Raw genomic sequence first — 24,108 nt, forward strand, 5'->3', positions numbered from 1 at the left:
ATCCTATTTTCATTGAAGGGAATTCCAACTCCTGGCAACTCTCTACTGGATTCCGAGGCTGTCAGTCTCTGCAGGAGGAGAGTGCTCATCTTTCTCTCAAGGAATGGCTGGTGGATTCCAGCTGCCAGTCTCTGGGGTAGCAGCCTAACACTTTCCATACTACATTATAGTGCCTACATACTAAAAAGGCACCTTCTTCCCACCTCTGCCACATACTTAACGGTACAGATTGCTTCCACTTGGCCCTGGTCCTAGATGTCAAATACACAAACTGAGTTCAATGAGTGCCGCATGGCCCAAGCCACTTCACCTTTTTGAATCTCTTTGCTTTTGTGTAAACTGGAGATAAAGAAATGCAGTATTGACCTAACAGGGCTGCTGCAAACATGAGCAATATTATGTTTCAAAGCACTTTGCAGTGCACCTGGCTAATCACAGGCATCCGATCATGGAGACTGCTACTATCACATCTAAAGTTAGTATTACAGACTTGGACTAGCATAGCTGCAAGGGTCTTTGAACAGTCACAGAAACCAAGGTCAGAGAACAGTCTCTCTGGGTCATAGAGCGAGCGAATGATGACAAAGCCAGGACTCGGTTCCCTTAGGACATGGTGGCATTTACAGCCGGGGGCCCTGAAGTGTCCAGTGGCGAAAAGGGAGCCCTGGATCTGAATCAGACATGAGCTGAAGTCCTAACTCTGTCACTGTGACCTTTGTTGAGCCATTTCTCTTTTACAGGCAAAATTCTTCTAGAATCACCTCATTTGTACAAATTTTTCTCCATGGTTTATGGGCTCTTGCTGGTCTCTGCCACCTGGCTCGCTCCTATCAAAGAACTGGATACGATCCTCTCTAACTGTTGTTTTATTGTCTGTCATCCTAGCAGGACAGGTGCTATGTCAGTCTCCTTCAGTCTATGTCCCCAGTACTGTGACTGGCACAGAAATGCAGCTCCATTAAAAACGTGCTGAATGGAAAACGTGTTCATGCATGGTTGAATGAAGATACCTGGCTTTGTAAACCTTCACAAGAATCACAATTAAAAAAATAAACACATAAATAAAAAGGCAACCTCCTTCTCAAAATAGGTAGAATTGTGATAATATGATCAAATAATAACTGTTCCTCCTTTTTATATTTTCAACCCGTTCCATAAAAATACGATAGTTTAAAAAGCCCAAAAAGTTGAGTGTGTGAAGGTGCTTGATAAATGTTTACTGACTAGTAAGCTGCCTGTTATGTCAGACACCATACATACTTCATTTCTGCTATCTTCAAAATAGTAAGAATTACAATGAAGACTTATTACCCACTGGCACTCTGCATTTTCTTTCAATCCTTTTATCAACATCTGAAGTTGTTATGTGCAGAGTCGCCTGTAACTCACAGCGACCATACGTACAACAACTCTGAACCCTGCTTTATCCTGTGCCAATCTTACTGTCTCGGACACACCTACCTCCAGTCACTGAATCAATCCATCTCATCAAGGGTCTTCTCTCTTGCGCAAAGGAGGAAGACATCTAAAGTAGATGCATTTATTTATTACCTCCATTTCAGATGAAAAAAAAAAAAACAGAACATTTGAATCATTTTCCCAAAATCATACAGAGTGTGACTCTGACCTTGACCCAGGGCTGCCTGACTGCATGTTCTCTTTTCCAAGCACTCCTTTTTAAAAAAAGCAAATATCTGTGACACTCCACTTACTGCCATCAATTCAGAAATGACTCATAGCTGACTCTCTTTGGGTTTTCTAAGGCTGTAAATTGTATGGGAAGACACTGCCTTTCTTTTGCTGATGGATTCGAACCACCAGAGAGGCCTGGCCACTGGATTAGCAGTGTAACTCTCCTCGATGAGCTAGACCACCAGAGCTCACAGTGACCCTGTGACACTAGAAGGAAGCTCCCAGACTGCAGCGGGAGGGAGGCTGCTGCCCATGACTCACACTGGTAGTACTCCGCCCGGCCGCTCTGCAGCACAATGGCCAGCACCAGTGTCAGCTGAGGTGTCGTCTCCAAGAAGGTCTCAAAGAGCCGCAGCATGCTGATGTCCAGGGAGAGGAAGTCGCTGTAGGCCAGGTCAAACTCTGAGGGCACCTCCTGCCGCCATGTCAATAGCCCCTGCTGAAGCCCCTGCACACACCTGGGCAGCACAGAAGATGCCAAAGGCCAGGTTAGTGCAGGTTAGGGGATACAGGCAGAATCAAATCCCAGCTCTGTCACTTACAGGGCCTTGGCCAAGTAATCTAACCTCACTGAGCTTGCTTCCTCATCTGTAAAACGGGGACAGACACAATTACTGCTGTTCCTTCCAGCCAGGTACTGTCCCAAGCACATGACAGACCTGTCCCATCTACTCCTCAAAATATTCCCACTTTACAGATGGGGAAGCATGATCAAAAAGCTAAGAAATAAGCAGTGGGACCAGGATTTCAACACAAGGCTGTATGAATTCATAAGGTACTAGTTCTCAAATTTTCGCATCCGTAAGAATCTTTTGGGATCCTGCAGGCAACAGGATACCATTGAGAACATCTGAGCACAGACAAAATCAAGTTAGATTGTTCAAGAACAGGCACCTTAGCTGTGGAGGAGGAGGACTCAAGTGGTTAAGACTGGAAGCAGTGATCTCAATGATGCAAAAATATGGAAAAAATGAAGAGATTCTCATCTGGTCTGCAGGAGGAGCCCAGAAATCTGCATTCTAAATAAGCATTCCCCAGATGATCCCATTCTAAGGGGTGAACAAAACCTGCTTTGTGAAAGACGAGCTCAAGGGGCAAGACCTTCCATCCTGTGGGCACCGGGGAGTCCCAGAGCACATCCCAGCATAGGCAGCGAAGTCCAGCAGTCTGACTCACGCTCAGCAGAAATAGGAGATGGAAAGATGCATGATGATGTCACGCCTGCCCAGGAATGTAATAACAGTGCCCCTTCCCACCCATCTGGGGGTTCACTGAAGCCTGCATGTTTCCTCGGGCAAAACTTCAGCAGTCAAAGTTCTTCTCACGCACTCCTGGAAACTTGCAGCTTTGTCAAGACTCCATACACTATGCCACCACGTGGTGTCCCGACTTCATCCTATGATTCTGATCCCTTGCTTTTCATTTCCCCATCTCTAGAGTGTTGCCAGTTCTAAAAAGAAGCACCACCCAGACACATTCTCTGAGATACTACCCAGGGGGACACAAAGATGCGTCAGAAGCCAGCTCTGCCCTCCTGCTCTGTCTGAGATGACAGGGAGTAAGTGTGCAAGGAGACTAAAGCTGGAGTTGGGGGCGGTGAAGATGAGAGGCAGGCAGCTGTGAGGGAACAGCACTGCTCTGTGGTCTGAACTGCTTGCATTCCCAGGTAATCACAATGCCAGCTGACATTTACTGGATGCTTACTCTGTACCAGGAAATACAGATTTTATTAATGCTCACAACACTCTGAGGTAAAATTACCATTCCCATTGGAACAATGAGTAAACGATCCTGGCAGGGCAAGTGACAAATCCAAGGCTCTGCTCAAGCTACAAGAACAGTTGGGTTTTGAAGGGAGGCTGTAGATCTTTGTCATTACAATAGAACCGCTTTCCTGCCCAGCAATACTGTGCTAGACATGTTCCACTTTCTCTCACCCTCATAACAGGCCTCTTACCATACCATCTCTAGCCTATCATCTTTTTTTTATAGAGGAGGAGGAAACTGAGGCTCCGAGAGATAAAGACATGAGATTATAGATGGCAAAAGCAAAACTGGACCCCAGAAAGTTTGGCTTTGTCTCAAAGCCCATTCATCTCCCTTTCTTCCCTGGGCCTCAGTTTCATGACCATACAATGATGGATAGATTACAAGGCCCTAATCTGGGACAGTGCTGAAGAGCAATGGTGTCAGTCTAGAGACTAAGATGCACCTGATCCAGGCCATGGTCTTCACAATTCCTTGCAACTCATCAGAGAGATGGACAATGATTAATGAACGATGACAGAAGAAGAATAGGAGTCTTTTGAGTTGTGGTGCTGGAAAAGAGTACTGAACATGCCATGGACTGCCAAGAGAACAAACTGGTCTGTCCTGGAGAGAGTGAAATCAAGTTGTTCTTTGGAGGCAAGGATTCTGAAGCCAGAAGGGATCAGTTCTTGGAGAACAACATCAAGTTTGGAAGGATGGATGGACAGTGAAGGAGAGGAAAACCTTGAATGAGATGGACTGATACCGTAACCGGGGGAATGAGGGTAGGTATGTCAGAGACAGTGAGATTGGCTCAGGATAGGGCAGGGTTCAGAGCTACTGTACTCTATATGCTACGAGTTAAGAGTCGTAGGTGAGTTAATGGCACACAACAACAAACATATTCAGAAGCACATCTTTCCCGATGATTTAAAATCAAGAAAGGTGTGCACCAGAGTTGTATCCTTTCTCCATACCTATTCAATCAATGCTGAGCAAATAGCTGGACTATCTAAGAAGAATATTGCATCAGGATCGGAGAAAAACTCATCAAAAACCTGCATTATGCAGATGATATAACTCTGCTTGTGAAGAATATGACTTGAAGTACTTATCACAGAAAATCAAAGACTACCACCTTCAATATAGATTACATCTCAACATCAAGAAAACAAAAATCCCACTGGGGCATGAGAGTTGGATTAAAAAAAATTACTTGGATCCAAAAATCAAGCAATCGTACCACCAGTAAAGCAATCAAAAGACATACTGCATTAGGGCAAACCTGCTGTCAAAGATTTTCCCCAGTTCAAAAGAGCATGGATGTCAGTTTAAAGACTAAGGTATGCCTGAGCCAAGCCTTAGTATTTTCCATTGCTTCCTATGGCTCTGAAATAAGGAAGATTGGAGGAAAAACTGATGTCTTTGAATTGTGGTGGTGGCAGAGTACTGACTATACCAAGAGCTGCAAAAGGGACAAACAAATCTGTCTTACAGGAAGTGCGACTAGAGTGCTCCTTAGAGCAAGAATGATGTAACTTTATCTCACTTAGTTTGGGTATATTTTCAGGAAGAATCCAACCTTGGAAAGAAACATCAGACTGGGAAAGACAAGTCAGATAAAGAGAGGAAAACTTTCAACAAGATGGACATACTCAGTGACTACCAATAACGGGTTTGAACATGACAGACATGGTGAGGATGGTGAAGATATGGCAGGATTCAGATCTGAAGTTCATTGGGTCTCTAAGAATTGTAGACTTGATGGCACCTAACCACAAATGCCTTCAGCAACAACTTCCTCCCCTTAGTCGATGGGGCGAGGCACTTAGCTCTACGTGGAGGTGCCTGCAGGGTCTGTTTCCTCTCAGCGACACAGGTGGAGAACCTGTGGTCTCCACCCCTTTCCCCCAGGTGTGAGAACTGTCAGCTCAACATCAGGAGGAGCCACAGAGCTCTGTACCCGACCCTGTCCCGAGGGCGGAGCGCTCACCTGTACAGGTAGCCCAGCTGTAGGATATGCAGCAGCGCCAGACAGCGAGGAGAGGGCTGCGAGGTGTGCAGGTCGGCGGGGTCGGCGCGCAGCCAGATCCAGCTGAAACCTTGCAGCACGATCGAGGCCCCGAGCAGCAGCGCCAGCACCAGCGTTGCCCACAGGTAGCGGCCGCTGAACCCGTACTGCACCGCAGCCCACACGTCGGTGCCCAGGTCGAGCAGGAAGGCGGCGGTGCCCAGGACGCCCAGGACCAGGTCCCGAAGGACGGTGGCGCGGGGCGAACAGGGCATAGCCCGCCAGCCCAGCTCCCTTCGCCTCTTTTCTGTTCAACCGCTCCAGCCTGCCACAGTCGGCCCGGGGTCGACGAATCAGGAAGGAGACGGGAACAGCCCTCGGGGCCGCCCAGGGCGGGGGCCTGAGGGGCGGGACTTCCCCGTCCCTCCTTGTCCGGGGAGGGGCGAGGCTGGTGGGACCCCGCTCCTGACTCGCGGTCTCCCGGACGGCCCTCCACGTACTTGAATGGCTTGGGTGCCAGCCCTGCCGCCCAGGGACGACCCCCAGCCCACCTGAACACACAGGCACCCAAGCTCTCCAAGGCCACACCAGCCGTCCAGGGAGCCTTGAGCTTAGTTTACCAAGTTTTCGGCTGTTTATTTTACTTTTGACCAATCTAAGGGCCCATGAAAAGCCCTTTAAGGGCTTCGGAGCAAACTGAAAGAGCAGAGGTTCACACCTCCCAGGAGCTAGAGAGGCCTGGCGACCTGCTCCCCTAAAGATTACAGCCTGGCAAACCTTATATAGCAGTTCTTTCTGCCCTGGCGGTTGGGATCGCTGGAATCAACCCGAGGGCACCCAACAGCCGAGGCCCAAGATGGTGGGAAGGGCCTGGCGCTTAGAGCCCAATAGGCGATCCCTCACATCTGGGACTGCATGGTTGTAAAAGACAAGCCCAAAAGGCACACTCATCCCTAAGAGGTGGACCTTACAAAGTTAAGTGTGCCCCGAATTGTGCGCCAGGGCTTGTCCCAAGAGCACTTGATTAACCAGACACATCCTTGGGGCCAAGGGGAGAGGACGGGAGAAACATTGACAGACTGCAAGTGACTTCGAACATTGAAAACGCAGACTCATTGCCCTCAAATCGGAACCAACTAATAGCTGGCCCACCAGCAGGTTTTTGGAGACTATAAATAGGACAGGGAAACAATGTTCGTCTTTCTCCGATAGAAACACTGGTGGATTCAAACCACCAGAGACCCTACATCTGAGTTAGTAGGGTTTAACTCCCCACAGACTAGGCTACCAGAGCTCACTGTTCACACATTAAAGGGATTATCACCCAGAATAAGACGTACACAGGATGTGCTTTTTTTTTTTTTTAAAAAAAAAAAAAAACAAAAACAACATGTAAAGTTTAGGAAATGTCTTGGGGATGGGAGTCTCTAGCGCTTCACATCTGGATCCGGCTGACCCATCCTAATTCACTCAGTGTAGATGGGTGCTTGGTGCTAATTCACTCAGTGTACATGGGTGCTTGGTGGGGAGGGTAGGGAAAGGTGGCAATACCCAGTCTCCAGAGGGTGATGCTGCCGTTTCTACGAGGACAGTGCTCACCTCCATCGCCTCCTTTTTACCTAGGTCACTGCGCAAGCAGGGCGCGCATGCCTATCAGCACCACGAGCGTCAGCGGGAGCCTGGGCGCAGGCGCAGCGCTGGGGGCGCGCAGGCAGGCAGCGTAGGCGTCGAAGTCCACCTCACGCAGCGCGCACACGTGCTCTGCGCGGCAGGCCTCACTGCAGGCCACATAGTCGTAGCTGACGGAGTTGTAGACGTAGTAGCGCTGCAGAGCGCGGGGGTCGCGGTGGATGAGGTCCAGTGCCGCGTGCATGGAGTGGGGCCCAGCGTCCGGAACCCCGTAGGCCTCTGTCAGCCTATACTCAAGCTCCCACTCTGGCGTTCCCTGCTCGTTGGCCCGGCTCAGGTTCACGAAGTAGGTAAACATATCCTGGAGAAGAGAAGCCTGCCTCAAACCGCTGCCTGGATCCACCACTCCTTGTTGCCGCAGATTCTTTATAACCATAATAAACGCCATTGTTACTGAGCATTTACTGGTAAGGTCTCAAGAGTGGCAGTTTGCCTTTGACCACTGAAGACTGCGGTGTACCCACCATTAGTGTCAAGGAAGAAAGACCTGATGTTTGGCAGACATCATCTAATCGGATCTGATGAGATAACACAAACTTACTATCCCTGTTTTGCAAACCAGGAAGCTGAGGCCTAACAAAGCAGAGCGTTTGGCCAGGATACTACAGGTGTTAAGTGGCAGAAGCAGAATTGGAGCCCGGGTGGTTGACCCTGGGCCTGTGCGTTTTTCTGCACCACTCAGCATGTAGATGCTCAGAAAATACTTGCAGAGTGAATGGATGAAAGGCAACATAAGAGGAACAGAGTTAACCATGGTCCAAATGACTTGCCTAGCTGAGAGGGGTTGCAGAGCCTGGAGGGGACAGGGGCATGCTCAAGACGAGTTAGGACACAGGTGCATCTTCAGGAGTAGGATCTGAATTGGCTTCTCTGTCCAACACCTCGAGTTACATGTATAAAATTGCTTCTGGTCACTTAGGGTGGGGTAAGAGGAATTGCTGTGTATGAGTAGCATCTATATGCCATGCATATTACATAACTCATTTCACTTAAACAGCTGAAACTGAGTCAGTTCTGACTCATGACGACCACCCAAGAATGTCAGGGTACAACTGTGCTCCATGGAGCTGTCAGTGGCTGAGTTTTCAGAAGTCAATCACCAGGCCTTTCTTCTGAGGCATAAACTGTCAACCTTTCTGTTAGCAGCCAAGAGCTTTAACCATTCAACTCCCTAAAAACCCTGTGAGGATAACTGACATCCCTACTTTACAGATGAAGTGAGCCACAGAGGTTTATGTGTTACTAGAACGAGATTGAATAAAACCCAGGACAGTCTGAAAAGACTGTGGGGCATGGTATGACATGGGGTAGTTTTTCCTCAGTCCCTACAGGCAATAGACCATACTCTGGAAAAATCCTCTGAACTCCACTTCCAACATTTCCTCCTTTGACTCAAGTCCTTTAGTTACCCAGCCTCTAAATGTCCTCCAGATGCTCTTAACTGTGATATCCAATCTCTCTACTTTCCACTTGCTCAATGCAAAACATCCAGTTGCCTCTTGCCTTGGCATTTTCAAATGGATATCATTTAACTGTCCAAGGTTAATAAACCCAAAGGCAAAATTCTTCTTCCCTATTTGAGTGAAGGGCAACCTCTTCTTTCCAGTGTTCAGGCCAAAAACTTTGGAGACATTCATGACCCAGTGAGAGCACCTAGGAATCCCTTAGGGAGCTCTGGTGGCCTAAGGATGAGAATTTGCACTGCAATCCTAATGGGCCTCTGAAAACAAGCTGGAGGGTTAACTATGGGTCAGTTCCAACTCAGTGGTATGCACAAAAACACACACACTCATGACGCTTTACAGAGTTTATCTTTCAATATGACTTCTCTAGCCCTTATTAGATGTTGATATGAAGATGGGTGGGACTATGCAAATATGTTGGCCTATCTACAAGAAGGTTGGCTACCTACCATTCTCAAGGAGATCAGCCAGTCTCAACAGTCTACAAGGGGATAGGTTAGTCTTTGCCAATAAATTGAAGAGCTCTAGTTGCAGAGATTGGAATTCCTTCCCCACCAGAAGAGATGGAATTCTTTGCCCAGCCAGAGGAGAGAGACCACCCCCAACCCAGTGAAATGTAGGACATGTTTGAGGTTGGCAGCAGCTGCAATGATGTACTGGAGAACTGATGTGAGATGGGACTTTGCAGGGAGGGAGGAACCGATGCTGGCAAGACCGAGAACTTTGTTGGATAATTGCATAGGAAACCAATATTGGCAGGACTGAGAATTTTGTTAGACAGTTGGGGGAAAAGTCAATATTGGCAGGACTGAAAACTTGGAAACGCTTAGAGCCTCCTGGTTGAAAAGCCTGCATGCACCTTTGGGGAGCTGTCTTGACTGTATTTTGTTATTGACTGGAATTAAACTTTTTAACTCTCCCAGTATGGTTCTGTGTAGTCTGGGAGCTATCACATTGGATTTTGGACCCTGCCAAGCAGTAAGATTGGTGTTGAGATGTAAAGAAGGAGGCATGGAAGCATGGGGACATGTCTGATCTCATGGGAATTGTTTTGTGTTACTGATGCCGTGGATGGGAACAGTTCAACCTGTTAAGCTGATAAAGGTCAGATAGGGCACTCCCCATTGAAAAGCCAAACAGACTCCATTTTATGTAGCTAAACTCCTGTATGAAAAATCTTTTGCCCCAAGACTCAGAGATGTGTCTTGAACTTCTTCCCAGAACAGTAACTGCTGTTGTCTATTATGTTTTGCACTCTGTGTACTCTTCAAATATTTCAACTGTATCTCAGCGCCCTTGAATTGTCTCAACAGCAAAATGTTATTCCTGTGTCCCTTTGCCCTTGATGTGTTTTTAGCAGTAGACTGTTGTAGCTAGTCCTGCCCCTGGAGTAAAAAAAGAGTATAAAAAGCCTCTTAGGAAGCACCAAACAGATTCCCGCCTCATTGCTGGAACTCTTCCATTGTGCCACTAATAAAGGACTTCGCCTGTAATTCTGCGGTGTATGTCTCATAATCCATTAGGCACAACACCCACCTGGCCCTTTTTATACCCCTCTTTCTCTCACATACCATATATCCAGGTCACCAGCAAACCCTGTATACTCTGCCTTCAAAATACACCCAGAATCTAACCATTGTACTCCTCTTATTACTACCCACAGCCAAATACCAGAATCTCCCAGGTAGTCTGTATCCCTTCCTAACTGCTCCCCTTGCTTCTCCATTTGCCCCTCCCCTCAAACTGTTCTTGCACGGCAGACATGGTGATTTGGTAAAATTAAGGTCAGACTATTTCATTCTTCTGTCCTAGATCCTCCAAACTGAGGGCCTTTATCATGGCCTGTGTGGTCTGACCTCTTCTCACATTCTCCCCTCTGCATTCTGCTCCAGGCACCTGGCTTTCCTTATTTGTTCCATGGCCTGTACGTGTTCTGTCACACTAAGTTCCCTGACCCATAGTTCATACTCAGTAACTATTTGTGGGATAAATGGTTTAAAAGGAGCATAGTAAGAGTGTGACTCAGCCCCACAGGTCTGAGGCTTTGCATTGGTGCCCAGTATCCAGGTTTTCTTTAAAACCCAAGTGCTTTCCTACCCAGGGGCCTTTGATATGCTTTTCATGCTCATTCTCTAGATGCCTACATGGCTCCCTTAACATCACTCAGAACTCTGCTGAGTTGTCACCCTATCTGTGACATTTACCCTCCCCACGTGTCTTAACATAGCACATACATACCCTGCCCAGCACCACCCTGTCTCCCCACCCAACTCAGTTTTTCCTTCTTAGAACTTCTCTTTGTGGCAGACTTCATTTTATCTGTTTGTTGCCTGTTACCTCCTGTGAGAATGCCAGCCTCTGGGGAGCAGTGACTTCTGTCCGGTTCTGTTGACTTAGATAACCTCTGAGCTTAAAGGAGGGCCTAGCACATGACATTTGTTGAATAAATGAAATAATTATTTCATTGCAAAGAATTCTTTGCAATTTCAGCTGTAGAAGGTGACATCATTCACTGAGTTAGAAGCCTGCCTTGGCTAAAGTCCAACCAAGTCAATATAGAGAAAATGGTTGGCACAGACCTGAGTCAGACCATAGAAGGCCTTGAGTACCAGGCCAAGGAGATCCAGCTTTCTATTTTGAGTGCTGAGAACCACTGAAGGTCTTTGAACAGGAGAGAGATGGAATGAGCAGTGCCTTGCAAAGATTGATCCTTTTTGTAATACATAGAGGACTACAGTGGGGCAAGGCTGTGGCAATGATCCATGAGCAACGGGATAGTTGGGGGGAAAACTGGTCTGACTTGGTGGCAGGATTTGGAGGTAGTTCTAAGATTCTGAATCTGAATTCTAAAAGGGTGGGGGATACATGACTTTTCTGAGGTTCAAGTCAGCAGTGGGTGGATTAGAGAAGAGTTAAAGGAGGTGATGTGTTTAGGTTGCTGCCCACTCTCTGCGTTCCCGTGTTCCCGGCAGACCCAGGGCTCCTGTTTAGGTTGCTGCCCACTCTCTGTGTTCCCGTGTTCCCTGCAGACCCAGGGCTCCTGACCTGCAGGCTCAGCGTGGCTCGGTCATACTCGATCACTCGAATACCTGGGTTGTTGGCCCCATTGACCACTCCAGGTAACGTGGTTTTCCAGGGTGTGACTCCAGGTGTGAGAAACATGACACTGATGGGGGCACCTTTTAGGAGAGAAACAGAGACTGAGAGAGGCTGGCGAGTGAAGAGGGAGGTAGGCTAGCAGCCACCCTCCCAGTGAAGTACCTTTGTCATCATAGAACATCCGGAAGCTGTCTGTGTGGTGGTGCCCAAAGAACTGGCCTGCGATGACACGATGGTGCTTCTGGACCACCTCCAAGTACCTCTCATTGAAGGCCTGACGGAACCACGCCTTGTCCCGAGTCTTCTCAAAAAACCCAGGAGGCACATGGCCGATAATGTACACCTGTGAAGAGAAGGTCCCCGGGAGGGGCTCCAAGATATCCATCCAGTACCTCATTTCCATCCTCAAAACCTGCCCATCTTCCAAAGGCAGGAAAGTGAAAAAAATGTATTGTGGTTGAGTGAACTGACTCACTGCTGCCCCTCTATTGGGTTTCTATGGCTGTAAATTGCACGGGGGAACACTGCCCGTCATTTTCCCATGCAGATGCAAGACAGACAGGCTCAAATCCCTCTCTGAAATTCTTCCCCATTCCCTCTTCCATGCCCATTCAGGCATTCCCTTTGCCCAGGAATGAATAGACCACCTGTTTTCGCACCTCTATGCCTTTGCTCCTGCTGTGTCTGCCCCCTGAAGTACCGTTCTCATTTTCATTTTTCTAAATTGTAGTCACAAACTTAAAGGAGCCCTGGTGGCATCATGATTAAGTGCTTGGCTGCTAGTGAGAAACTGGCATTTCCAACTCACCAGCCACGTTTCAGGAGAAAAATGAGGTAAGACTGCTGCTTCCATAAAGATTACACCTTGGAAACCCTATGCCTGCTCTACCCAGTAGGGTCACATGAGTCTAAATCAGCTCTCGACAGCACACAGCAACAACCCACACTTCAAAGCCTAGCTAAAAAAAAGCCTAGCTCAGGGCGCACCTCCTCCATGAAGCCTCATTAATCCTCAAAGCTTGTCTTCTCTTGGAGCTCAGGCCTTGTACCTAAGCCGTTATTCCAAGGTTTTACTACATGATGTGTGAGGTAAAATGTGCTCATTTTACTCTGAGTCATTCAGCTAACAGGACCCAGGCACTTGGCTACTATTGCAGGAGGTCGAACAATGGGGTTAAGAACATCAACTTTGGAATCAAAGTGTGGCCTGGATCCCAGTTTTGTGACACTGGGCATATCATTTCACCTCTGTGAACTTTAGTTCTCCCATCTGGAGCATGGTGATAACAGCACCTCCCCGCTGGAGTTCTGAGAGTTAGATGATCCACATATAGCACTTGAGGGAGCTCTGGCAGCCTAGTGGGTAAAGAGTTGTGCTACCAACTCAAAGGTAGGCAGTTCAGATCCATCAGTTACTCTGAGAAAGATGGACAGTGACTCCTGTGTGATTTAAAGCCTCTGAAAACCTACTGGAGGGACAACTATGGGTCATTTCCAACCTGAAAGCAATGAGTTGAAATATTGAGGTCTAATACTCAAGTATGGACTCTGCTTTGGTGTTCAATGGTGGTAGAAAGAGCACTGGCTTGATGTTTGAAGACTAAGATTCTCATCTCAACTTCACTGAGTTTTGTGTGATCTTGGAACTGTCACTAATCCCATGAACCCCAGGACCTGTTTCACAGGACTGTTGTAAGGATGGAAGGAGCACCTTCATGGTGATGCGTTGATGCAGGTCCCTTTATGATGTGGGCATCTTAGGGGAGGTGAGTGAGTTTGTGATGAAGCAGGAGATTTGTTCAGGAAGTAACCCCAGGGATGGAAGAGGGGGAGACAGGGACCCTTACCATTTCCCCTGCCTGCGAAGCATTGGTCAGCACATCCTCCAGCCACTGGAACTGCTGGGCAGGGTCGGCAATGCCAGCTGTCTGCTCATTGTTGCTATAGTACAGATTGGTGTTGAGGACCACAATTCTTCCGACCCTGCTCAGATCTGGGAGCTTCTCAGAATAGAAGGCACCTAGGGTTCACAGTCAGGGAGAAGTCTGAAGGGGTCCCCTGTCTGGCCAAATATGCCCTTTCCCCTTCCACCTTGTTCTCCCACTTTCTCCATCCCTGGCAGAAAGAGATGGAGAAAACAGCTATTGAATTTCCATTTGAGGGGCATCATGAGGTCAGTGTGGCCTAGTAAGAGCAAAGACTCCAGGCTTTCTGGGTACAAATCCTGATTCTAGTTGCTTAACCTCTCTGCACCCAAGTTTCCTCATCTGTGTGATGAGTATGTTTGCTCCTTCAGATCCACTATCAACCTTCTTCATCCAACTCTCTTGCCCAGGAGTCTGATCTGTATGGAATAAACTGGTGGGCTTTCCTGCCTGTGAGCTTCTGTTTGGGTGACCAAAGGAGGTTTCTTGTAGAAGACTGAATATCAGGGTCATCTTTGGCTGACTGCATCTTTGAACCAAAGGTTCTCAGCCATACAATTTTGCTTCCCATCCCAGAAAACATCTGGCAATGTCCAAAGACATTTTCAGCTGTCACAATCGGGGTATGTAACTGATAATACAGGGATACAGTAAACATCCTACTATGCACAAAACAGCCCTCACAACAATAAGTTTTCCTATCCAAAATATCAATAATGTAGAGGTTGAGAAACCCTGCTCTGACTGATGGTCACTGCTCCTACCTGGGGTTGTTGTGAAGAATGTAACAGCATGCTGTGGGAAGTGCCTCACTTAGTAGTAAATGTTCAGCAAATCTTGATTGCTATAATCAGCATTAGTGCTGTGAGTTTAAGAGTGTGGACTTTGGAGTCAGCCCAGGAATCTACTCACAAATCTGCCTTTTCTATGCTGTGTGACCTTACTGAAGTGATTTATATTTTCAAGATCATCTCCTTATCTTCAAAATGGGGATAAAGGTAAAATCAGATGAGAGCTTAGCATACACCAAGTTGCCCCTGTTGGTACCTTCTTTGAAGAGAGCAATGGATTCATTACTGAGCCAGGGTCTCCATAGTTCCGCTACCTGGTTGTAGATAGTGTTGCTTCCTGCTGGAAACTGGTTTTTGGGGTGAAAGTCATGATTTCCCAAAGCAGCATAGACTTTAGTATCTGGGAGGGAAAGGAAAAAGAGAAAGATACATGTTCAAGGAGCTCTGGCGGCTTAATGCTAGGGAATTGCGCTGCCAGTCCAGAGGTGTATGGTTCAAGTCCACCAGCTGCTCCACAGCAGAAAGATGGGCAATGAGGGGGAGAACCTCAAACATGTTCAAGCATTTGGTAGAGTTAGTAAATTTCAGTTGGCCCCCAGCCATCAGGGCTAATGGGAAAGAGTGATAACACAAATGAAGAACATTCAGAGATAAGAGGAAAACCACATTTGATAGCATCTAGCTGAACTTTGCTTAGATCTCAAAATGAAGAGCAGTGAGTTTCCATTCCCATTTCCTAGCAAAGAGTTCCTTGGTCAAGAAGGGCTCAGATGATGTGACAGAAAATTTCTGTTGGTGACTACTTCTGAGTCAGCTCCACCTCATAGTAACACTGTGTGTAACGGAACAAAATGTTGCCCCATCTTGTGCCCTCCTGACCCTGTTGGATGCTCCAGTCTGTTGTCGCCACTGTGCATTTGATCCTAGGGGCTCATCTTCCAGCACTGCTTTGGACAATATTCTCTTGTAATCAGTAGGGCTTTCATTGGTTAATTGTCAAAAGTAGATCCCCAGTCCTTTCTTTCAAGTTATCTTAGTCTGGAAGTACCACTAAAACCTGTCCACCACGATTGAAATACTGGTGGCAAATCTTCCAGCATCATAATAACATGCAAAACACCACAGTACGTTTGTTGTTATTGTTGTTATGTGCCATCTAGTCACTTGCGACTCATGGCGACCCTATGTACAACAGCTCTGAACACTGATATATCCTGTGCCAATTGTACTGTCTCTGACACACCTACACCCATTACCCCAATCACTGAGTCAATCCATCTCATCGAGGGTCTTCCCCTCTTGCGCCGTCCCTCCACACTCCCAAGTCTGATGTCCCTCTCTAAGGACTGGTCCCTCTTTGCAACATGCCCAAAATATGTCAGATGGAGCTTCAAAATCCTTGCCTCCAAGGAGCAGCCTGGTTTAACCCTCTCCAGGATGAACCCGTTTGCTCTCCTAGCAGTCCGTGGTACATTCAATACTCTTGAGCACCACAGCTCCAAAGTCATCAATTCTTCTATCATCCCTAGTCATTATCCAGCTTTCCGATGCATAGCACATAATTCATGGCCTGGATCAGGCGCACTTTAGTCTCCAGACATCATTACTCTTCAGAACTCAGGAGAGGTCCCTGATAGCAAACTTTCCCAGTGCAATTTGTCTTTTGTTTTCCTGGCTGCTGGTACCAAGAATGTTGATTGTGGAGCCAAGCAAACTGAAGCTGTTAGCAATCTCAGTCTCTGTGTACCAAGGCTGAGAGCTGGGAACCAGACATCTAGTCCTAGTCTGGTTGTTGTTATTTGTATACCATCCAGTTGGAAAAGAATGACCTATAGTTGATCCTCCAGAGAGTTTTAAGAGACAGTTAATTGCACAGAAGGAGAATGCCCATCTTTCTCCCATGGAGCAGCTAGTGGATTCTAATCCCATGCATTTGGGACTGTAGCCAGCTTCTTACCACTAAGCGACCAGAGCTCCAGAGTCTTAGTCCTGTTGTTGTTGTTGTTGATTGCTGTCAAGTTGAGCATGACTCATAGCCACTCTATGAACAAAAGACCTAATGCCTTTCCATAACTGTCATCATTTCTTCAAGTTCATAGAGTTTCCAGAGGCATGTGGTTTAGGAAGTGGATGCCACTCCTGCTTCCAAACCTGTTTTACAACTGGGAGCCCCACCAAAGACTGTCCATATTGGGAAGCCAGTCTTAGTTCTAGAGGCCTAATATTGATAGACAATGCGTACGTAGATGTGTAAGGGCTGCCACAAAAAATGGAAGGGCTGCCTGCTGTAGGAATGTATAATGGGTAGAGGAAGACAAGGAAGATCTCCTTGAGGAAGTGGTTTATGAATGAGACATGAAGGGGGAGGGGCTTTGGTCAGACTTATTTCCTCTTCTAAAGCTGGGTTTAGAAGAAGCTGTGGCACTAGGGACATCATTGCCAATGTCAAATGGATCTTGGTCAAAAGCAGACAGTACGAGAGGAATGTATATCTGTGTTTCATTGATTATGCAAAGGCATTTGACTGTGTGGATCACAACAAATTGTGGTTAACCTTGAGAAGAATGGGAATCCAAGAACACCTGATTATGTTCTTAGGAAACCTATACTCGGACCAGGAGGCAGCCGTCAGAACAGAGCAAGGAAACACTGCATGGTTCAAAATCAGAAAAGGAGTGTGTTGGGGATGCCTCTAGTTTCCATACCTTTTCAATTTGTATGCATAACATATCACCCAGGAAGCCGGACTTTATGAGGAGAAATACAGCATCAGGATTGAAAGAAGACTGATCAACAACCTGCATTATGCAGATGACACAACCTTGTGTGTTGAACCTGAGGAGGACCTGAAGCACTTGCTGCAGAGGGTCAAGGACTGTAATTTGTAATATGGATTGAAGCTCAACATCAAGAAAATAAAGACTTTTATCACTGGGCCAATCATCAGCATCATGATAGATGAAGAAACTAAGACTGTTAACAATTTCAGCTTGCTAGGTTCCATAATCAACACTCTTGGCACCAGCAGTCAGGAAATCAAAAGATGAACTACTTTAGGAAAATCTACTGTCAAGGACTGCTTCAAAGTGCTGAAGAGCAAGGATGTCAGTCTAGAGACTAAGGTGCACCTGACCCAGGCATTGGTCTTCACAATTACTTGCTGTGCACGAGAGCTGGACAATGACCAAAGATGACAGTAGAAGAATTGGTGCCTTTTAGTTGTGACACTGGAGAAGAGTATTAAATATACCATGAACTGCCAAGGAAACTAACAGGCCTGTCCTAGAGAGTATGAAACCCAACTGCTCCTTGGAGGCATGGGTTTTGATACTCCATCTCACATACTTTGGGCATATAGCCAGGAAGGACTAGTCTTTGGCCTGGCAAGAGCTGCATTGCAAGCCCAAATGCACGCAGTTCCATGTGAGAAGGATGGACAATCTTCTTCCGTGCAATTAACTGCCTTGGAAAACCCACTGGAGGGTCAGCTATGGGTCAGTTCCAACTATGTGGTACACAACAACAACATCATGTTTGGAAGGGGCAAGGGGCAGTACAGGAGAGAAGACCTCAGATAGATGAATTGACAACAATAAATGGGGTAATGAGGGTATGTGTGTCATAGACAGTGAAACTGGCTCAGCATAGAGCAGGGTCCAGAGCTACTGTGCATAAGGTCGCTATGAGTTGTAGTCAACTCAAGGCACATTTCTACTTCTATTTCACCCTTTGTGTTTGGTGTTCAGTAAGTGTTTGTTATTGTTGTTATGTGCCCTCGAGTTGCATACAACTAATAGTGACCCTATGTACCCCACCCAATCCTGGGTCAATCTCACCATCTTGTACACATCTGCTCCATAACTCCAATTACTGTGTCAATCCATTTCATCCAAGGTCTTCTTCTCCTGTGCAGATCCTCTACCCTTCCAAGTGTGATGTTCTTTTCTAAGGACTGGTCCCTCCTGGCCACGTGCCCAAAGTATATGAGATGGAGATTCAAAATTCTTACCTCCAATGAGCAGCTTGGTTTCCCCTTTTCCAGGACATACCTGTCCTCTTGGCAGTCCACAGTGTGTTCAATACTCTTCTCCAGCACAATAACTCAACAGCATCAATTCTTCTATGATCTTTAGTCATTGCCCAGCTCTTTGATGCACAGCAAGCAATTGCAAAGACCATGGCCTGGATCGGGTACACTGTATTCTCTAGACTGACATCGTTGCTCTTCAAAACTCTTGCTTGGTCCCTGACAGCAGATTTATCTAATGTAATTCATTTTTTTATTTCCTGACTGCTGGTGCCAAGAGTGCTGATTGTGGAACAAGCAAGCTAAAATGATAAACAATCTCAATCAATCTCTGTCATGGTGCTGTGAACGGGCCTAAAGGTGAAAATCTTTGTTTTCTTGATGTTTTGCTTCAATCCATATTGGAGACTACAGTCTTTGACCTTATAGCAAACACTTCAGTTTCAACAAGCAAAGTTGTGTCATCTGCATAATACAGGTTGTTGATGAATCTTCTCCAATCCTGATGCCACATTCCTCCTCATAAAGGCTCCTGAACGTCTGTTGCACAAATAAATTGAAAAGATATAGAAACAGGAGGCATCCTCCACACACTCCTTTTCTGACTTTGAATCATGCAGTGTTTCCCTTCTCTGTTCTAATGACTGCTTCCTGGTCCAAGTATAGTTTCACATGAGAACATCTAGTTGTTCTGGGATTCCCATTCTCAAGGTTAGTCACAATTTGTCATGATCCACACAGTTAAATGCCTTTTCCATAGTCAATGAAACACAGACATTGCTGTGGTACTCTCTGCTGTCAGCCCAGATCCTTGTGACATTGGCAATGATAGTGCCACAGCTTCTTCTAAACCCAGCCTGCACTTCTGACAGTTCTCTGTCCATGTATTGTTTCAGTCAGTTTTTAGTAATCTTCAGCAGGATTTTGCTTGTGTGTGGTATTAGTGATGTTGTTCAGTAATTTTCACATTCTATCAGATTACCTTTTTTTTTGGAATGAGTATAAATATGAATCTCCTCTCTGGTCAATTGGACAAGTAGTAGTCCTCCAGAATTCTTGGCACAAGCTGATGAACATGTCCAGGACAGCGTTTGTTTGTTGAAATATGACAGTTGGTATGCCATCAATTCTTGGGGCCTTGTTTTTGCCAATATCTTTAGAGCAGCTTTAATTTTGTCTTTCATCACCATTGCCTCTTGGTCATAAGTAGTTTCATAAAATTCTTCTGTGTCAGCCAGCTCTTTTATGTTTCATCCTCTCCAAGACAGACATATTTGTTTTCTTGTCCCTCCATGGTATATTCAAGACTTTTCTCCAGCACAACAACTCAAAGGCACTGATTCTTCTTCTGTCATCCTTAGTTATTGTCCAACTCTCCGATGCATAGCAATTAATTGCGAAGACCATGGCCTGGATCAGGTGCACCTTAGTCTCTAGAATGACATTGTTGCTTCTCAGTACTCTGGAGATGTATGTGCCTGACAGCAGATTTACCTAATAAAATTTGTCTTTTGATTTCCTGACTGCTGGTACCAAGAGTGTTGATTGTGGAGCCGGGCAAGCTGTAATTGTTAACAACCTCAATCTCTTCTCCATCTATCATGGTGCTGCCAATTGACCCAGTCGTGAGAATCTTTGTCTTCTTGATGTTGAGCTTCAATCCATATTGAAGACTACAGTACTTGACCCTCTGCAGCAAGCACCTCAGGTCTTCCTCAGTTTCAGTAAACAAGGTTGTGTTATCTGCATAATATAGGTTGCTGATGAGTCTTCCTCCAATCCTGATGCCACATTCCTCCTCATAAAGCCTAGCCTCCCATATGGTCAGTTCTGCATATACATTGAAAAGGTTTGGAGACAAGATGCATCCCTGATGCATGTCTTTCCTGATTTTAAACAATTGCTGCCTGGTCCAAATATAGGTTTCACAGGAGCATAATCAATTGTTCTAGGATTCCCATTCTTCTCAAGATTAGCCACAATTTGTTGTGATCCACATAGTCAAATGCCTTTGCATAGTTAATGAAACACAGATAGACATTCCTCTGGTATTCTTTACTTTCTGCCAAGATCCATCTGACATTGGTGATGTCTCTAATACCACAACCTCTTCTAAACCTAGATTTTTTTTCCTAGTAGTTTTCTATTGATGTACTGTTCCAATTGTTTGTGGATAATCTTCAGCAAAATTTTCCTTGCAAGTGATATTAGTGATGTTGTTGTTGTTGATTGCCTTTGAGTCAAACATGACTCATAGTGACCCTATGAACAAAAGGCCTGAAGCCTTACTATAACTATTGTGCTTTATCAAAGTTCATAGATATTAGTGTTATTGTTTGATAATTTCCACACTCTGTCGGGTCACCTTTTTTTTTATAGTCTTTAATTCTGCTAAGAGATTTCAGGTACCATTAGAGTGACTCACATGTGACCTTCTAGAGAGGGTGTATTCCATGATGACCAAGTGACTCACTGGAGACGGCTGTCTTTAGAGCCACATGCATGTGGTTCTGAAATTTCCAAAATCGTGTGTATGTTCCTCATGTAGTCTCTACAAATCCCAGCAAGTGCTTCTGGTGGGAACCACATTGAAAGAACAATTGCACATATGCTTGAGGATCCTAATCCCTCCCACATGGGCCAATCTCAGATGCGTTTTGATAAGTTAACTCTTAAAGGCTTACCCTCTTCATGATTAAACATGATAGCAGCATTCAACCATTTCAGGAGTATATGATAAAGAATCAATGGTGGCAGAGCTGCATGGCGAGGACCTCTCCTGATAGCCATTTGCCATGCCATCCAAGGGCCCGCTGCAGTCGGTGCAAGTCTTCGGATGCAAGAAGACCGCCACAGCCGTGGCACACTGCAAACGGGGCAACGGCCTTATCAAGGTGAATGGCCGGCCTCTGGAGATGATTGAGCCCCGCACGCTGCAGTACAAGCCCCTGGAACCTGTTCTGCTTCTGGGTAAAGAACACTTTGCCTGTGTGGACATTCGAGTCCGTGTGAAGGGTGGTGGTCATGTTGCCCAGATTTATGCAATCCGCCAGTCTATCTCCAAAGCCTTGGTTGCGTATTACCAGAAATATGTGGATGAGGCCTCCAAGAAGGAAATCAAAGTCATCCTCATCCAGTATGACTGGACCTTGCTTGTAGCTGACCCTCGTCGCTGCGAATCCAAGAAGTTTGGAGGCCCTGGGGCCCATGTACGTTACCAGAAATCCTACCAATAAGCCACTCTTATAATAAAAAAGCTATGAGATTTTAAGGCTTAAAAAAAAAAAGAATCAATGGCACATTTTTATGAAGATGATGCTGAAAGTGAAGAAGGAAGCCCCTCCTTCTCCCAAAACTATAGCCAAAGCAAAAGTATTAAAGACAAGAAGGCAGTCCTGAAGGGCATCCACAGCCACACACACACACACAAATGATCTGCACAACACCCACCTTCCAGTAGTCTAAGAGGCTGAGACTCTGAGGCAGTCCAAATACCCCTGGAAGAGTGCTCCCAGGAGAAACAAGCTTGACAACTATGCCATCATCAAGTTTTCTCAGACTACTGAGTCAGTCATGAAGAAGACAGAAGATAACAACACACCTGCGTTCATTGTAGATGTCAAGGCCAACAAGCACCAGATCAAACAAACAGTGAAGAAGCTCTATGACATTGATGTGGCCAAGCTCAACACCTTGATTAGGCCTGATGGAGGGAAGAAGGTCTATATTCAACTTGTTTCTGACTGTGATGCTTTGATGTTGCCAACAAAATTGGGATCATCATGAATCCTACTGGCTAATTCCAAATGTTGGTGTTGTTGTTAAGTGCTGTCGAGTTGTAGGTGACCCATAGAGACCTTATGAACAAAAGACTTGAACACTTGTATGACTTTCATCCTTTCTCCAGGTTCATAGGGTTTCCGGAGGCAAGCTATTTTGGAAGTGGATGCAACTCCTGCTTCCAAGCTGGTTTTAATTGGGGAGCTCCACCAAACACAGTCCACCATGGGTAACCATTATCATTAATTCTAAATACAGAGGGTTCTTTTCCCCACCTAAAGAGAGAATCAATGGTACAGATGGAAGAAATCCAAGCTACAGTGAAAGCACAGACAAAAGAAAGACTCCAGGAATTGACAGAATATCAATTGAGGTACTTCAACAAACAGAAGCAGCCCTGAGACATACTCATCTATGCCAAAGAATTTGGCCAACCAATGCTCATTCCCAAAAACGATGATCCAGTAGACTTCAGAAATGATCAAACATATTCTTAATAAGTCATAAAAGTAAAATATTGCTAGGGAGCTCTGGTGGCCTAGTGGCAAGAAGCTGCACTGCAGTTCTGAAAGTATGCAGTTCAAATCCACCAGATGCTCCACTGGAGAAGGATGGGCAGTCTCCTCCTGTGCCAGCTGGATCAGACTCGACAACACACAACAACAAAAATAAAATAAAAAGTAAAATATTGCTGATGTCAATTAAGAAATTCTATAGTAATACATCAACAGGGAACTGCCAGAAATTCAAGCTGGATTCAGAAGAGAGTGGAACAAGGGATATCCCTACTGATATCCAATGGATCTTTATTGAAAGAAGAGAAGACCAGGAAGATATCTGTGTCTTCTTGACCACACAAAGTTGTCGGACTGCGTAATAAGTTATGAATAACATTGAGAAGAATGAGAATTCCAGAATACTTAAATGTACTTATTTGAAAGTTATACATGTTCTATAATGGAAAAACACTTTAAAATAATTATGGCTTTGACTGTGTAGATGAACAAGAATAACAATCTGTGCAACTCTTACTAAATACAGGGGACAAGTGCTTAACTAGACAAGCAAAACAAAAGCTTAAAAATAACCATCCCAACTTCAAAAGAGAACCAGCTCAATCCTATTAAAACGTGACTGAGTGGGTAAGGAGTTGCACTGCCGACCCAAAGGCAGGCAGTTAGAATTCACAAACTGCTCCTCAGAAGGAAGATGAACAATTTTTTCCTGTACTATGCACAGCCTCTGAAAACCCACTGGAGGACCAGTTATGAGTCAGTTCCAACATGACAGCAATGAGTTTTGAGTAATAGCAACTAATACGCATGTGTCTGTGTACAAATTAGTTAATAAAGTGAGAAAATAGAAATTGTAAAAAAAAAAGAAACCTATACATAGACCAAGAAGCAGTCATTGAACAGAACAAGGAGATAATACATTGTTGAAAATACACCAGGAAAAGGGTGTGATATGGTTGTACTCTTTTACTACACCTAGTCAATCTGTATTTTGAACAAATAATCTGAGAGGATGGAGTATATGAAGAAGAATGGAGCATCAGAATTAGAGGAGGACTTAGAAAGAACCTACAATATGCAGATACTACAACCATGCAGAAAATGTAGACTTGAAGAACTTGTTGCTGAAGCTCAAAGGTTGTAGCTTTCAGTATAGATTATACCTCAACATAAATATATACAAATGGACCAATTCACAACCTGACCAATAGACAACATCATGTTGTTGTTGTTGTTATGTGCCATCGAGTCGCCTGTGACTCATAGCGACCCTATGTACAACAGCCCTAAACTCAGCTCTGTCCTGTGCCAATCGCACTGTCTCTGACACTCCCATCCCAATTATCCCAGTCACTGAATCAATCCAC

At 45.6% G+C, this 24,108-nt stretch overlaps 2 protein-coding genes and 1 pseudogene across 2 annotated transcripts in view; 1 reads left to right on the forward strand and 2 right to left on the reverse strand.

The window, feature by feature from the left end:
- The window catches only part of XKR8 (XK, Kell blood group complex subunit-related family, member 8), a 9,404-nt gene extending 3,677 nt beyond the window's left edge, over positions 1 to 5,727 (reverse strand). Inside the window, exons 1-2 of the mRNA XM_006883638.1 lie at positions 5,435 to 5,727; positions 1,954 to 2,150 (exon numbers count right to left, since the gene is read on the reverse strand). Coding sequence (XP_006883700.1) covers positions 1,954 to 2,150; positions 5,435 to 5,727 — 490 coding nt within the window. The remainder of the gene's footprint in view (positions 1 to 1,953; positions 2,151 to 5,434) is intronic.
- Positions 5,728 to 7,076: 1,349 nt separating this feature from the next.
- The window catches only part of SMPDL3B (sphingomyelin phosphodiesterase, acid-like 3B), a 63,701-nt gene continuing 46,669 nt past the window's right edge, over positions 7,077 to 24,108 (reverse strand). Inside the window, exons 4-8 of the mRNA XM_006883639.1 lie at positions 14,676 to 14,819; positions 13,551 to 13,723; positions 11,866 to 12,046; positions 11,650 to 11,783; positions 7,077 to 7,442 (exon numbers count right to left, since the gene is read on the reverse strand). Of these exons, the coding sequence (XP_006883701.1) occupies positions 7,077 to 7,442; positions 11,650 to 11,783; positions 11,866 to 12,046; positions 13,551 to 13,723; positions 14,676 to 14,819 (998 nt within the window). The remainder of the gene's footprint in view (positions 7,443 to 11,649; positions 11,784 to 11,865; positions 12,047 to 13,550; positions 13,724 to 14,675; positions 14,820 to 24,108) is intronic.
- On the forward strand, positions 21,242 to 21,682 carry LOC102868735 (annotated as a pseudogene).

The sequence above is a fragment of the Elephantulus edwardii genome, unplaced genomic scaffold (genome assembly GCF_000299155.1).
Source record: "Elephantulus edwardii isolate Elephantulus edwardi_28Jun2011 unplaced genomic scaffold, EleEdw1.0 scaffold00028, whole genome shotgun sequence".
Lineage (NCBI taxonomy): Eukaryota > Metazoa > Chordata > Mammalia > Macroscelidea > Macroscelididae > Elephantulus > Elephantulus edwardii.